Raw genomic sequence first — 16,443 nt, 5'->3', positions numbered from 1 at the left:
ACAGCTAGAAACAAGAATTTTAGGTTGTACAAAATGTGATATTTATTTGTTTATAAATAGAAATATTAAATATGGAATGCTTCATACATAAGAAATTATCAAAATTATTGCTGCCTATAAGGCAATCCCTCATTTGGCTTCGGCGTTTTAGACTATCTACATATTTGTAAGGTAAAATAGGGTAGAGAAAATGGCAGGAAGAAGCAAAGCAAGCCAGTTTATTCAACAAAAAATTACAACAAAATAAGAGAAGCTGTTCTATTATCCTTCCCTGTGCCATCAAATTTCGTTTCAAATATTCAAAAGCCACCCTGGAATCCAGCTTCACTTGTATCAATATCGTGCTCCTTTAAAGAAAAGAAAAAGGATATTTGTCAATACATACAAATGACTCTAGGCTCCTTTGCACTTTCAGGGTCCAAAATCAAATTTAAATGGTCTTGAAGGTTTTCAGCTCCTGGACTTTATGGCCCAGGGCAAATACAATGTTCCCAAAATCTTGCCCATGTTTAACAGATTAGGAGCACCCTGAAGGCTCACACACTCTTCTTCCCCAGTCTTCTCATGTAAATTCCTCTTCCTATTTGCATAGCTATCGATGTCCACAAAAATGTTACCACTAACCACAGTTTGTAGTCACAGCTAGACATGGGATTGCAAACTCTGGGTTTAGGCAGCCCTGGTTAGCATTAACACTGGTGCACATATAACACTGCCCGAGGGTTGCCACTAAAATGAAGGAGGGAGTCTGGCAGTCAAGGAAGGAGGAAGCATAAAGTCCAATATGCTGAACTATCAACTAGGTATTTAATATTGCTTTCTATAAGGAGCACACAGAATCACAAAAAAGCTAGAAAGCATTCTCTCCACCCATCTTTTTTTCCTTCTGAAAGTGGTGTTGGAACAGAATACTCAATTAACTTGAAAAGCAAATTAGATAAAGCTTAAGTCCTGTTTTATTATTAATTTTAATGTGGTGCCTCCTCTATAGATCACTGAGATCAGGAAGGAGTCTGCTTTCCCAGAAACCTGGCTTTTATCTCTTTCCATTGGACAGGGCTTCAAGAAAAATGTCCATTAGTTTACCTGATTTAACTTCTTGAACTCCACCACTTGGAAGAAAATGTGCTCCAGGATATGTTTGGCATCGTGCTGCTCCTTTGGTAGTTTGTTAGTTACCCCTAGGATGTCCCCACATTTTCTGACATAGAATTCCAGATCATCTTCAGTGCCTAATAAGGACATTAAAGTAGTATAATACACACAAAATTTGCCAAATCATTTAAATATTTTATATGGGTTTCCACAAGCAGAGAAGGGATGCAGAGCCTATATGCAGCCACACATTACTAGACCACAGGATCCTTCATCTTTGACTGTTGGGGCTGGGCTGATGGTAACTGGTGTCCAATAACATCTGGAGGGCCACAGATTCTGTATCCTGATCTAGAGTACCTCCATTAGCATGGAGGAAACAGTTTTAAAAGATTTGGTTTTCTTAACAAAATGTGATGCATTTTGCAAAAAAATTAAGGTATGCATAATATGGAGGACTTCAGTAATTTTCAGCTTTCTAAAGTGTGCCCTGGAGATAAAAAGTCTGAGAAGTTCTGCTGTAAAATGTTTTTTAAAAAGCATTTCATCTAGAAAGTTCCCCTGCCCATCCCACAAATAGTTTAGCAATCCCAAGTTCAAATGTTTGCACTACTTACATTTGTTTGTTATTTGAGCAAGGCGAGCTTTCTCAGAAGAGAACGTTTCATCCAAATCAAACAGGTCCAGGCTGGGAGGAGGCAGCTCTCTGAAGGCCGGTGGAAAAACCTAGTAAGAGATTAGGCAAAACTTAACATGCTCAGTCTGCCCATACTTGTTCCAAGAAAAGGAGCATTGGTGCAAGCTCTAATTAAACTACTCACATGTTCTAATCTTGTTTATACCATGTAAGCCTCAGAAAGTAAACTATTCTGTTTATAGCCCCTTCAAAAACATATACAGGTCTGACATTTCCAATTTCTACTTCAGGAAAATCAGTGACATTCAGCTTAAGCATTTTGGTGAGAGGAAAGCAAGCACCAGATTACTTGTTTCCTAACCAAAGGATTTCAGATATTGGAAGGGTTAGAGCAAGCATCCCCAAACTGCGGCCCTCCAGATGTTTTGGCCTACAACTCCCATGATCTTTAGCTAACAGGACCAGTGGTTGGGGAAGATGGGAATTGTAGTCCAAAACATCTGGAGGGCCGAAGTTTGGGGATGCCTGGGTTAGAGTGTGTTCAGGGCATAGCCTGAATTGAGAGAAATGTGATTAGCTGCAAGGACTGGACACATAAATTAAGTTAGGCTGTCCATGTAGGGAATTTCTAACTTAGAGGAATGACAGGCAGAACATTATGTCTGGGTTAAACCTTTCCTCATTTTTACTGCCTTCCTTTGAAAAACAAACTTTTGGTCACCTACAACAACAGTGTTTCCCAACCGGGGGCCATATGGCCCCTGGGCCCTCCCATGTCAGGTGTCGGGGAAATGGCTTCGTCCCCCCGTCCTCCCCTTTGGCTGTGGATCAGAAAAACAAAGCAATTAGAGTCCCTTACCAGTTTAAGAGTATTTAATTATCACAAACAAAAAACAAAACAGCCATTCTCGAAGTTAGGGTACACCCAGATAAGTTTTCCTCCCACTTCGCCCTGAGCCATCCCCATCACTTCCCCTTCTGGCAACCTGATCTCACAACCGGTTAAGAGCAGACCAGTGGGCACAGTGATATGTGACTGTCCTCCGTGTCCGTGAAGAACAGCACACACAGATAAAGAGAGCCATAAAGTAGATCTGCAACTACTTTATTTAGGGCTATATACAAAATAAAAGCTCTGCTACCGAGCGTATAAATTCAGAGCTTGGCATCTTGCTTCCAGTCACATCTAGAGCCAGAAGCGAAAGTAAAGAAACATAAAAACATCACGTGGGAGAAAGGAGATAACACAGCACTTCCTTTCTCACAGTAAAGTCAGACACAAACCATACCACTCCTCACTGCTGGAGTAGCTCGGTGTACAAATATCCCAACAATCAGCTCTCTTTGCCCTTGGAGAGAGAGGCTGGACAATTTCCAGTGAAGGGAAGTCAGTTATCTCTCTCTCTTCCTGTTCTGCTTCTCCTAACTGTTCCCCACTCAGCTCTGCCCAGCTTTTGTCTTCCGAACTATTTCCTTCTGCAAACCAATTCTCTAAATCTATACTGCTCCACTGTTCCTGGGCAGCTTCAGGATCCTGGTCAGGAGCAGGAAGAGGGGGAGTTTCCCACCATTCCTCATCAGAGCTGTAATTCTCAGTCTAGTCTCTGACACCCCAAGATATTCCAAGGGGTCCACAAGTGGAAACCGCATAAATGGGACGCCATGGCCCGAGACTAGGGAGCCACAGAGGGGAAGTGAAAAGTGAAGAAAATAGAAAAGTGAGCAAGAAAAGAAAAACAACAACAAAGAAGTGAAGAAAATAGAAAACAGAGAAGTAGAGGGAACAGAGAAGTGACCGTGATTCCCAATGGATTGAGTGCCACACACACTTTGCAGCGACACCACTTCCACTTCCTTCTCCCTCCCACTTCTGCACTCTACCACTAAATGCACCAAGCTGTCCACATGTGGTTTGTCATGGGCAAGGTCTATGGCTGCAGCAGTGTTAGTGTGTGGGGTGCTGTTTCTTCGTGCAAGTATTACTGTGAAAGGAGGCATGTTGCTGCATGTAATTGTTACTCAGCCTCCCGCAGAATCGGCTCAACGCAATGGACAGAGGTGATCTTCAGTTATCCCTCGCAGCAAAAGAACCAGATATAAAAAAAGCTTGTTTCTGGTCACCAAACACAAGGGTCACATTGATTGAGAAATACTGAAAGTATAATTTTTTATGTATTTTGTATTGTGTGTGTGTGTGTGTAAAACATGTTCTATTTACAAACAAAACATCTGAATAGCTACCATTTCTGCCAGTAGGACAGGGGGCCACAGGAAGGAAATGAGGTCGAAAGGGGCCACGGTTGGAAAAAGAAACACTGACCTACAAGTCATAGACCTGCTTCAACACACATTGTAACTTTCAGTCATTCCACCAAGATGACCTGCCTGATCCTCTCTTCCTATCCCATAAGCCTTGAACTCTCCCTGCACTATATACTGTGTTGCCTCTTCTGTCCCTGAAATCACCCAAGACTCATCTGTTCACCCTACTCATAAATGCTTGTCACCTTAATTCCTTCCTCTCCCAGGACAGTTACTCACAGCTGGCTGAAGTGCAGGTAATGGAGTTTCAAACTGAGGCTGAATTAGTTGGAGCGGTTCGTATTTCACATTCAGCTGCTCATAAGACCTGCAACGTATAACAATGTGTAAAGTTTGTAGCATTGGCTAAAGGTTTTTTGCTTTGGGGTTTTGTCATGTGTTAACAACTTTTACTGTCACCATAAGTCAAGGATAGATATTAATTTAACTATGCCAAAATTATAACTAGGACTAGTCCTAGTTATAATTTTGGCATAGTTAATTTAATATTTATTAATTCTAAAAGTGTACATGGGCAAAACCCCACATTTAACCACCTTTCTGCTGATGGTGCATAACATATTGAAATTCAAGTCAAAGTGCTGATACTGAACCTTAAAAATTCCGAACAGTTCAAGGCCATGTTATATGAAGGACTGCATCTGCCCATACGAACCTTGAAGACAACAGCATCAGAAGCTCTGCTTCTGTGCCACCTTTAAGATGGGTAAGATTGGTGGACACCAAGGATAGGGTCTTTGCAGTAGTGGCCCCTGTTCTTTGTAACTCCCAAAGGATGCACAGTGGCCCTTTCAGTCTTGGCATTCAAAAAGGCTTAAAAAACCCTACCTGTTTCAAGTGGCTTTTACCTGATGCACTTTGCTGCTGATTCTATTGCCTATATTATATTGCTGCCTACTGTTGTATATTTTAAATTTTTAAAAAGTATTTAACAAAACTTATTTCTATTGTAATTTAATGTTTGCGTTATTGTTCTCCACCTTGAGAGGACTCTGTCCTCAAAGAGCCTATAAACAATGAAAAAATGCAATGAATAGGCCCTAAAATCTATTAAACGAAAAAGAATAAGAAAAAGACACTGAGCTGGATCCAGACTTTGCTGTCTGCAAACAGAAGATCTCCTTCTGTGCACAGGAAACTTTTGATCAGGGGTGTGTATATATGTGTAATGTGACTTCTGCTGATTCTCCCAGCCCCCATCCTCTGGAGCAGAGTTTCACAGGGTGCAAAGCGATGGGGGAAACTGATAAAAGTTGCCTTTTCACTCCTGCTGCTGGCAGCAAAATCTGGATTCAACCCATTGTTTTGAGAAACATAAATGAGGTCACCAACTTGATGATTTTTGGAAGTGCAGTGGTATCCAGCTGGTAAATAGACATGTCAAAAAGTGTTGTGAAGTCTCGTGGACTTTCATCTCCCTCCTGCAAGCAAACTCGCAGCCGCTCTGACAGGGTTGCTATATCTGGAAGCATTGTATAATCAGATATCTGGGGGGAAAGCACATGGAAATTGCTGTGAACAAAGAGACAGCTCGCACTAAAAATGGAACCTTTCCATTGAGCTAAACAACTACATGATAAAAGGAATGCATCTTAAATCATATATCCAACAAACAATACACTTAAGAGTGCAGATTTCAATTTAGTTTGGCCGATTTTCTAACCATCATGGTTATGAGCACTTATATACATCTCTTGATATAGAAAACTGATTTTAAAAGCTTCTTCAACAGTTAAATAAATTTGGTCCAAATAAAATGATCTTCTGTACGTACTTCTAAATTCACATGTTATGATGCCTCTTTATTTTTCATGGTAAAACCTATTTGTTGATGGCAGACATCATAGGAAAGAAAATGAGCTTTACTTTTTCATCTCCGTATGTTCTTCACAATGTCACATTACTACAAACTGTTAAGTAATTTTAAAGTTTCGGATAATTGGAAATTTAAACAGTGATGGAACCGAATAAACTTTACAGAGCAAGTGTCGAAATTAACAACCCGACTTTTTGTTTTTAAGTTAAGAGTAGGCAATGGGGTCCACTCTAGATGTTACTGGACTCCCAACCTGGGAGGTGGGACTGATGTGGGTTGGGAGTCCAAGGATAATGGAAGTTGGAGCCTGCATTTAGAGGGCACAGCACCAGCTACCCCTACTTTAAGTTTATCAAGGCTTCCTTCTTTGCAGGGACAAAAAAAGAAGAGAGGCAAAAACAGAAATTCAGCAAACTTGGCAGCTATACTTTATGATATACAAGGCTAATGTTACTATTAAATTAGTTCCCCTTACCTCAGGATCTTCTGCATCAATCTGGTTTAAATGGATGTCGCTTGTTGTAAGCCACTGGAACAGTACATCCTAAGAAACCAAAGAGCCCAGTTATGATTGTGGAATTATTTGAATTATCAATATTAACAGTGCAAAAACAAAAAACAAAAAACCAACAGAAGTTCCTTGGCGTATTCAATCAACCACACTTACATAGAAGTAAATTGGCTGGAAGCAGGAAACATTATTTAGAGTAAATGATTGCAAGAGAGGTGGTGGCTGCATTCTGATGTCACACTAAAGCAGTCCTGTCTTGCATCCCTTTCCTTGCCACCACTGGTAACCAGGAACTCTATAGTGAATGCAGTGGAACTGCTTCCAGGTGAGTGAAAGCAAGAGAGTGTTCTGTTTTGCCAGCCCAATCATCTTCACTACTGGCTGCAGAAGTTTGTCACCTCCTCCATGGCCAGTATGGAATCTGGTCTGGCTGATGAAGCAGAGTGCTCTGTCCCATTTCTCTAGCTTGACCAACTAGCATGACGTGTCACTTGAGCAGGCTCCAGTTGCACCTGCAGCCTTCATTTTCCGATAATGCCTCTGAAAAAGCTGTGGTTAACATGAACTATGGCTTGTTTTGAACTGGAAACCATGGTTTGAAATCCACTGATTCTAAAATAGTGTTGAATATGCTGAATACAGGCACAGGAGCTTCAAATACACATTGTATAACTTGGTATCACAGAACTATAAAAACATCTGTACCACTTCTCATATCTACTGACATTCTGCATTACAATCTCTTGATTGTATGTATACTGCACTGTATTGATTTGTTGACTTCAAATCCAGTATCATCTTTTTCTGGTTTAATTTTGTGTGTGTGTGTGTGTGTGTAAAGGTGGAATAATAAGAATTTAAAGGAAAGAAAATTATAGATGTAAAATCTGGGATCAAGATTAAGCCCTTCAAACAACGTTTTTGCATGTATCTCTAGAAGAATTCTCACCATTGCTGTTCCTCACTTTTTAACCTACATCTGAGCTTTTCTCTGCGAATCTGAATTGAATACCCATGTCCAAAGTTTTGGATATGTCTCTGCAGTGGCTTCTCAATGAAACGACCCTAATATGTAAAGTGGTTCGTTTCATGGTTTACTCTCCTTCCCACGTAGAATTTCAAACATTCCTCATAGCATAATGAAAATGTTTCATGCAATGGGGATGATTTATGTGGCCGATCTCCCTAGTGCCTCCAGGTTATAGCACCCAACAAAATGAGGTTGCATAAAGACTTCAACGTAGCAGCCACTGACTGGGTATTAATTCTGTTAATAAGGTTCTTCTTAACGGATCTCTTCCCTTCATGGTTCTCCCTCTATGTTTAAGTCACATATTAGCTCACTGTTTTCCTTGAAAGTTTAGGGCTCAAAGTCTATACACACTTAAATTGGAGCAGGTCACAAAATGAGGTTGAGAGGTTTCCACTTACTGGGAGGGGAAGTGAATGAGGTTAATGGGAAGGTGGGGCTGTTCGTGCGCACCAGCCGGAGCACTGGATTAGGTTCTGCAGTGTGTCTGTACAGCCCCAACCTTGCTGCCTCCTCACGCCACACTCTACCAGTAAATGGTAGTGGTTCTGATGCTGAGAGGATATTGCTGTGGAGTCACAGCAACTACAAAGAGAAACCAGTGTCCAATGTGATTGGTCTAGCAACAATGCCCTAAAAGACTACAATCATACCTTGGAAGTCGAACAGAATCCATTCCAGAAGTCTGTTCAACTTCCAAAACGTTCGGAAACCAAAGTGCAGCTTCTGATTGGCTGCAGGAAGCTCCTGCAGCCAATTGGAAGCCGCGGAAACTCTGTCGGACGTTTGGCTTCCAAAAATAGTTCGCAAACCGGAACAGTCACTTCCGGGTTTGCAGCATTCAGGAACCAAAACGTTCAAGAACTAGGCTGTTCGAAAACCAAGGTACGACTGTATTGCAAAAAAGACTACATACCATAGTATCAAAAAGAAGTAAGTAGCAAAAACCTCAACTTGATATGGTTGAAAAGACAGCTCACTCTGCTGATTAACTCCTAAGCTTCAAATAAACCTGGTCAACTGATCATTAGAGGGCATAAATTATTAAAGTATTAGCAATGAAGTTGACAACAGAGGCTCACCATAATCTTGCTGTTTTCTTCTTTTTCCAAATATTGGTCACTGAACATATGACAAGATCCTAGTACAGCTAACTTGCCACCTTGATTCTATCAAAGAAGAAATCAGTAGAACACATTTAATAACTTATACTGTACATCAATGCTTTATCTTACCAGATGTACTTTTTATATTACACTCTTTAACATTCTGCATTACTTTAGTGCAGGATTGGGGAATCTGGTCTGACCAATAGGCCAGATCCCTCTGTCCCCTACACGTCACAAGCCAGATGTGACAGGTGACCATGGTATTTTCCTAGATTGGCTGTGTGGGATTGGTATAGGAGGCACAGTACTACAGTAGCTCTTTGAATTCCACCTCATTTGTCTTGAACAGATTCTAGATTTTCCTTCGGATAATTTTCTCTGCCCTAACAGACATTCTACCATTTTCTTCAGAATCCTTTTGCACACGTTCCAAGCTGTCAATATCCTTATTATACCATGGTGCCCAGAACTGGACACAGTACTCCTGATCGGGTCTTACCAAGGCAGAACAGAGCAAACGATAACTTCCCTGTCTCTAGACAATATACTTCTGTTGATTCAGCCTAGAATTGGCTGGGACACTAAAAATTAATTTGTCCACTGAAAGTCTCCGTTTTGAGGACACCATACACTCAATAGTACATGTTTCTATGAAGGCATTAAAAGCTCATACAGATTATGAATGCACAGACACTATTGGGGCAGAATAAAGAAAAGATTGCAAGGCATACTTGTTTGGAATGGCTTTAATAACTGGGATAAACTATGTGTACAAATGTCAAGTTATCTTGTTTTTATCAATCTCAGTTGAATTTGTATGAATGCTTAACATACTGTCCCCTTTTCCAAATATTTTGGGAAAAGCTAAGAAAATAAGTAAATTCAAATGAACATATTTACCAGACATTATTTAAAGTTGGTAAATTACACTAAAAATGAAGTAAAAGTATGATAATGTAAATTTAGAGCAGGGCCTATCTTTAGTTTTATTCACCTGTCAGCATTTTGTCTTAGAAGTGTTTTAGAAATGGCGTACTTATTATTACTAATGACTGATAAAACCAGGGAGGAACTGCAATAACAGTTCAATGTGCTTCCCCACCCGTTATAGGTCAACTCTTTTCAAAGGTTCCAACGTAAAGGAGCTTTTATCTGAATGCTTTCCTGCTAAAGTTGCACAAGATGTGCAAGTAACAGAAATTATGAACAAAGTTACAAAATATCATGTTTTACAAGTATTTGATGGCTCATGCAGTTATGTACCTTAAAGTGATAAAAAGCCAAGATGGGTCTATTAAGAGGAAAGCAGACAGATCCCGTGGACAGAACAGCCACTGCTGGTTTCATCACATTAAGTGTAGCACCAAATGGATACACAAAAGTGAGAGCCCTACAAAATAGTACAAAGACTGTCATAAGCATTTTCTATATTTCACAGAATTGCAATGCTGTCAAACACAATCAACCATTCTCTCTGTCCACACCCCTTCATGTTCTTCTGCTGGAAGATTATTTTTTTCTTTTAAAAAAAAGATACCTTGTCTTTGTAACACTCTAGAATTAATTGTGATGGCTTAGATCCAAAGAACCAAAAGTGGACGAAAGGTGCATTTGTACTGCTCAGCAAGCATTCACAGAAGTCTTCTACTTTTCCCAGGGCAGTACCACAATTTAGCAGAGGTTACAATACAGTATAGGCAACATACTGAATAAGGAAGGGGAAAGACTTAAGTTTAGAGACTCCAGGCCACAAGAAAGTCTTGAGAAGGAACCTGTGCTTCAAAAAGAGCTTGTGACAATGCAATAACTTATCAGGATTTGGGTGTCACTTTTTAAAACCAACACTCTTCCATTGCATTGTGAGTGGAAGAGGCCTTGCAATAGTGGATCCAAGCCAGTAATTAAAAGGACTGTACTTTACAATGTATTAAAATCCAGTTTTTCTTGCTTTCTGTGGTGACATGTTTAAAGCATGTATAAAAAATGTCCATAAATAGTAAAAAAAAAATATCTAGAACATCGTGCAAAACTGTTCCCTTCCTTGGATTTTGTAGCATAACTCCCCTTAAGCAGCATTTCAAGAGGCAAAATACAAAATCTTAGGCATTATTTAGAATATTCTACAAATTTCAAGAGCACTTCCCACACAATGCTTTATTATAACTTTTTGGAATGAACATTCATGGCATCTGTAACATGGATGGAAAGAAGATACTTACTGTGAATCATTTCCACTGTTGTCTTCATCTATTATCCCAGACACTGTTTTTCCAGCAGCTCTACTGATTTCCCTTATAGATGGAAACCAAGAAATAACCGTGATTTGTAGTTGCAAAATATAGCAAAGTTATGCAAAATAAAATGTGAATGCACCCATATACCATCCACTATCAAATACTTACCGATTTAAAACTCCATTGGAGACCAAAGCTTCTTTAGGATGGAAGTATTTATAATACACATTTCTCACCACAGAGTCTTAAGAGAAATGAAAAATAATATTTTTTTTCTGGTAAGATGCAGTGCTGCAAAGTGTGGGCTATGGATTCTAGATCCTGGTTCTGTCAAATTATATGAAGGCTGATGTTGCCAACAAAGCACCTTCTTATTAGAAGCATTCTGAATAGAAGCATTCTATTGTAGCCAATTGACTAGGCTGCAGTGTGTGCCTGGCTGAGGTGTGCATGTGGTGCCCACAACTGTTTCTGTTTGCAAATGTGCCCATGGGCCTTAAAAAGCTGACAAATCTCTCATATTTTCCTTGTGGCAGCCCATAAGAAGATGCAGATGTACAATCATAGCAAAAGTACAAATGGAACAGTCACAATGAAAGATAGAGGTGCAGTGGCTCTTTTGCTGTATCAGAAGCAATTCATCAAGCTATTCACTTTAGGCCAAGGCAGTTTTACATCGCACATGAATCCACCTTCCCCAAGCCCTTGCACTGCTCTGCTCTTGCATCCACTGAATGCAGTCCATGCACTGAGGCCACAAAGAGGAGGGGCTGCTGAATATTCGAATGTGCAGTGCACGCAATGGTTTAAAGGAAAATGAAAGTTACAGCGCAACAATGTGCAGCAAGAGATACAGCAAGAGATGTTTACTTGGAGCCTAACAGAGAGAAATCCTGTGGACCTTGCTCACTGCTCACAGAGAGTGCAGGCCTGCCGCCATACCAAATATCCCTCAGACTTGGATGTAATTTATCATAGTACTGTTCACTCGCTTAGTATTTTCAAAATCAGCAAACATGGAAAAGGGAAGATGGCAAAGCTACAATCATACTCTGTCGCTAGCTCTTTTGGGACCTAGCAATATCAAATAAATAAAGCACACTGAAATTTCTGTAAATTGGGTCACTTGTTTGTGGTTTCTGACTATATGATATGTGAACATTTTCAAGACTGACCAAAGAAGAAAGCTTGTCCTCAGGTCAGTTATTACCATTATTAACCATGATCCCATATTCTTCCAATAAAAAGTTGATGTTGGTGTCATATCGAGATTCACCACCTTCTCCCAGCATCACCAGGATATCCCCACCACTTTCTAGATACTTCTTCAGAACCTCAAACTGCAAAGGAAAAAAGGCACAAAATGCGAGTCCTTTGCAACAAAGTCTTGAGTCCCAGGATGAAAGGTTTCCCTGCTTTTGCACAATTTAACCCTTGAAAATTAGAACAGCAACACAACACAGCTTGCACATCCTTACAAAATACTAAGTCCCCTTTGGTAAAGAAACCCCATCTTATTATTCTTACAAGACAAAAGGAAAATTAACCCTAAAGATGGTTAAAGTTTAAGCAGTGCAAATAGGTATTTAAGCTAACAAACTACCTGCTGTTTGGCATACAGCAGGTCAGGGCTAGCTTTAGTCTTCCATAGTCCACTTTCTTTTCTTTTCTTTGTTTTTCATCTGTGAGTCCACCAATGTGTTTTAAATTTATCATGTATGAGTGCATACTCAAGGTCTCTTTACAAGTTATGGCATAATTAATCTGCTCTAAGCAATCCTGAGTAGGCCTTCATGTTTAACTTCATAGTAAGTGCTTTAGTGGATTGCATTTAGGCTGTAGTCCTAAAACTACTTACCTGAAAGTAAGCCCCATTGAATCCAACAGGACTGACTTCTGAGTAGACATGGTTAGAATTGTACAGTCAGCTAAATAATTTTGTGATTGTCCCTCTGCATGCGGTCTCCAGATTTACTGCAGAGGACTGGGGGAATGCCTAGAACAGATTTATGGAGTGCACAGGGGAGGAGAGGAGAATGTCCCACTGCATAAGAAAAAATCCTTGCACTGACAGAACATGAAGCTTAACGCTACACTGAATTCTGCCCTATGTCTAGCACTCTTTGCAAAAATCCCAACATGAAGGCATTAGGTGATCCATTAGTAAACAGTAAACAGTCCACCTAACATACATACAGGGTACAGTACTGTGGCTCAGACACATTTTCAAGGCACCAATCCTGTCCCAGATCATACAAAACAGGATGGCCAGAGTGTGCACCATCCTGCTCTGCTTCTATGAATCCAATAGGCCAATAGGATGTGATGCAAGAGAACCACTGAATCCTGAAGAAGTACACAGGATCAAAATACTAGACAAGATCAGCAAGGTAAACAGGTAAACAGTTATTGAGGTATTTAAGACAATTACATACTTCAGCAGCTGTGAACTTTTCTCTAGGTCCTGATGTAATCCAGAGTTTTACTCCAGTCAGCTTCTCTGAAGTTATTTCATCTTTTAAACTATGGACAAATTAATAGAAGACATGTTATCCAGCAACAGATATCACTGGCAAACCACAATTCCAGGACTGGACATAATGCAAAGACACTGATTGTGCCCCCCCCCCCCCGAGTGTAAGCAGGGAAGAGGAAAAGAGCCAACTTAGCGGTGTTCAGGGTGAACTATGGCTTACTGTGACATGCATGCTGGGTCAATATCTCAATTGTCTAGGCAGATGTTGCATTATAATGTATTTTTAATTTTCTTCTCTACTTTGAAAATGATTACAAAAATAAGAAGGTATTCAACCCTAAAATAAAGACTGATGTCCTGAACCAGATTACCCGATCTCATTCCACCATCAAAATGTTCAAGGGAGATATATTACAAACCACTAAGACCTAATACCAAATGCATATAGGCATATTAAGCTAAAGGCCTCATTTCACTTGCGCAATTATCCCCACAATGAAGGTGAAGGGCTGATGCTTTAAAGAACAGGGGCTTAGACCCATCTAGAAAAGCTGTGGTTGAGGTAAGGCTTGAATGCAGGACTATGGAGCCCACACAAACAAAAGAAGCTTGTTTAAAATCTGGAATCAGATATACAGATATTGTACAAGATACAAGGAGAGCAAAAATTTAACTGTTATGGGGCAGCCATTGTCCTGGGTACTTTCAAGCATTTTTATGCCTTCATCAAACTTCAATGCTGGTCTAGAAACAAAAGATCGCTCGTCTTCTCCTCTCAAAACAGCAGTAGTACCGTAAAATGCAGGAAGCTAACACAGATCAGGAAAAAACCCCAATACATACTCCACTCACCTCTGTATCTTCCAGTTGCTTCGAAGCTTTTTTTGTAGAATCCTATAACCATTGTTCATAGTAAAAATTTCCTTTTTAGAAGCACTGAAGACGATTATATTACGGACTTCTCCCTCCATAGTTACCTCAAAAATGAAAGAGCACAGGCACATAAATAAAAAAAACAAAGCAAAGGCAAAAAGTGCTATCATTATTAATAAATTCTAAGAACCTTTCCCAGATTAATGTAGAATTAATGAATACCCACAATTAACCAAATAACATTATGTTTTATTGATTGTTCTAGCACAGTGGAAAGAAAGAAAATCTGGGTTCTCTGCAAGGATTTTTTACTTCCAACTTTCCAAATACCCTAACCTGCCAAAAAGAATGCTAGTGAAAATGAAGAAAGCTTGGGGTGACAAGTGTATTTTTGAGTGGTATGAGTGTCAGCTTTGTTTGGTTCTTAGTGTATGTCTTTTGTACCAGGCTACAGCTGGTGGATCGAAGCGTTCTAGTAGAAAGCAAAGCAACCCCACTTCTGTTCCAGCAATTGGGACAATAAAATAGTAGGTTCCTGGCCAGGGTATCTTGTTCTTGAGCTATAATACTACACACTATCAAAACCCTCTCCGGGGGCTAATTCCCAGGACTCTTTTGGGAGAGCTATGGCAGTGAATAAACTGGCATAAAATCATTACAAGCTTGCAGCACTGAGATTTCCTAAGCATTTGTAGTTCGAAAAATGAGGGCAATTCTATCAGTAAGTGTACGATTTGGCACTGAAGAACAGAAATACAGTAAGTAGATTTGGAAGCAAGTAGTAGTTGCATCTACAAATTAAAAAAAACAATCTGCTTGAAATTGCATTTTTACAAAGGTTTCTCTTAATCCCATTATAGAATCTCCCTCTCCAGAGGCTGAAATCATGATGTATCTGGTGTTTTCTGACACAGCCATGGCACAAAAACATGGATCTGAGGCATTGGGCAGATTTTTCACATAGGTTTTATACAGAATGCCACCAAAACCACTATGACGTCTCTTTGTCACAGGCAGCACCTCAAAACACAGTGTATCCAGAGTACTTCACATTAACAGCATTAACCATTGAATCTAGGCCTAGGGGACACAGATCCTTACAGATTCTTGAACCACTCCCTCAAACCACCATCAAATCACATTACATCTGTATCCTCAGACCGTGCCATGATGCTTCTGGTGTTGGTTGACATTACAGACGTCATGTTTTTAATACAGTAGTAGCTTTTTGGGTGGGGTGGGGTGGGGAATCAGTATAAAAATATTGCAAGTTTATAGGGATCCATGTGCTGCACCACAAAGTGCAGGGGGTTGGACTAGATGATCCCCAGAGTTGCTTTCAACTCTACTATTCTTTGATTCTGTGTGATTCAGTCTGCAGGTGCAAATATGACCTGTGATTTGATGGTGGTTTCCATGTACCTGTATCCTATTTTTTTTATATATATATAAAAATCAAATTTAAGAGGACTCTTGGACTGGGGTAATGTTTGTTTGAGGGGGCTTTTGTTGCTGCTATTGATTATTATTTTTTATACATTTGTTTTGGTTCTTCTTATGATTTATGTGGGAATTTTTCAATATGGTTGCATGCTTTTGGATGTGTTCTATTTATTGCTCCTGTCTGCTTTTGCTATGTTCGTGATTATGCAATTCCCGCCCCGTCCCCCGTTTGTAAGCCTGGTTTGTAACCCTGGTTTTTCTCGCTACAGAAAGGCGGGAGGCAACTAAAATTTACCAGCTCAGACTTCTACAAGGTCCCAAGGTGAGGGGAGCCAGGCTCGTACCTACGAAATAAACCTCCGCCTCCATAAATGGCCCCGAGGGAGAGGGAAACACCTCTTCTCCACCACCACAAAAGTTGACTTACCTGCGGGGTCGCAACCATCCTTTCCCCGTCCCCTCCAACCGCGGAGCAGCAGCAACGCGCGGTAACTAAGGGCCTTCTCCCTCCCTAGCAACGCGAGCCCTTTCCGTCTGCGCAGCCGCCCAAAGCGGCTTCGCCGGCAAAAGCAGGAGGCGGGTGAGAGGAAGGGAAAACCGCGTTGCGTCCGACGTGATGACGACACAGTCCCGCCTAGAGTCTCCTTGAGCTACAAGCGGCTCATTCAGCGGTGGAATCTTCCATTCTCGATGATGCAGGGGACTCCGCTAATGTCGGCAGCGGCAGGAGCAGGGAAAAGATCTCTTGGCGACGGTTTTTTTGTTTTTGTTTTTGTTTGGAATTGTTCTGGAAACAGCAGAGGGCACTGGATGTGGAAAGTTTATGTGTAGTGTGACTTGAGGGGTAGACCTAAATCCCAGCAATCTTAATCCCCCCTCCCCACTTTCGTGCTGAGT

The 16,443-nt window shown here is 40.5% G+C and overlaps 1 protein-coding gene across 1 annotated transcript; it reads right to left on the bottom strand.

Moving 5' to 3' along the window:
- Positions 1–17: 17 nt before the first annotated feature.
- On the bottom strand, positions 18–16,182 carry IFT52 (intraflagellar transport 52). Its single transcript, XM_035121829.3, has 14 exons — positions 15,974–16,182; positions 14,083–14,207; positions 13,190–13,277; positions 11,965–12,094; positions 10,923–10,998; positions 10,740–10,811; positions 9,784–9,910; positions 8,494–8,580; positions 6,346–6,414; positions 5,387–5,541; positions 4,274–4,361; positions 1,713–1,821; positions 1,087–1,232; positions 18–347 (listed from the first exon to the last, which is right to left on the bottom strand). The coding sequence occupies exons 1-14, from the start codon at positions 15,989–15,991 to the stop codon at positions 300–302; spliced, it is 1,338 nt and encodes a 445-aa protein (XP_034977720.1). The 5' UTR covers positions 15,992–16,182; the 3' UTR covers positions 18–299.
- Positions 16,183–16,443: the final 261 nt, after the last annotated feature.

This window comes from Zootoca vivipara, chromosome 7 (genome assembly GCF_965207765.1).
Source record: "Zootoca vivipara chromosome 7, rZooViv2.hap1.1, whole genome shotgun sequence".
Classification (NCBI taxonomy): Eukaryota; Metazoa; Chordata; class Lepidosauria; order Squamata; family Lacertidae; genus Zootoca; species Zootoca vivipara.
This window is presented reverse-complemented; position numbering and strand designations above follow the sequence as displayed.

Coding starts and splice junctions, on each gene's coding strand:
- IFT52 (XM_035121829.3), bottom strand. Junction 13,278..14,082: donor AGCAACTGGAAGATACAGAG/GTGAGTGGAGTA, acceptor ATTTGTCCATAG/TTTAAAAGATGAAATAACTT. Junction 9,911..10,739: donor AACAGTGGAAATGATTCACA/GTAAGTATCTTC, acceptor ACTATTTTGTAG/GGCTCTCACTTTTGTGTATC.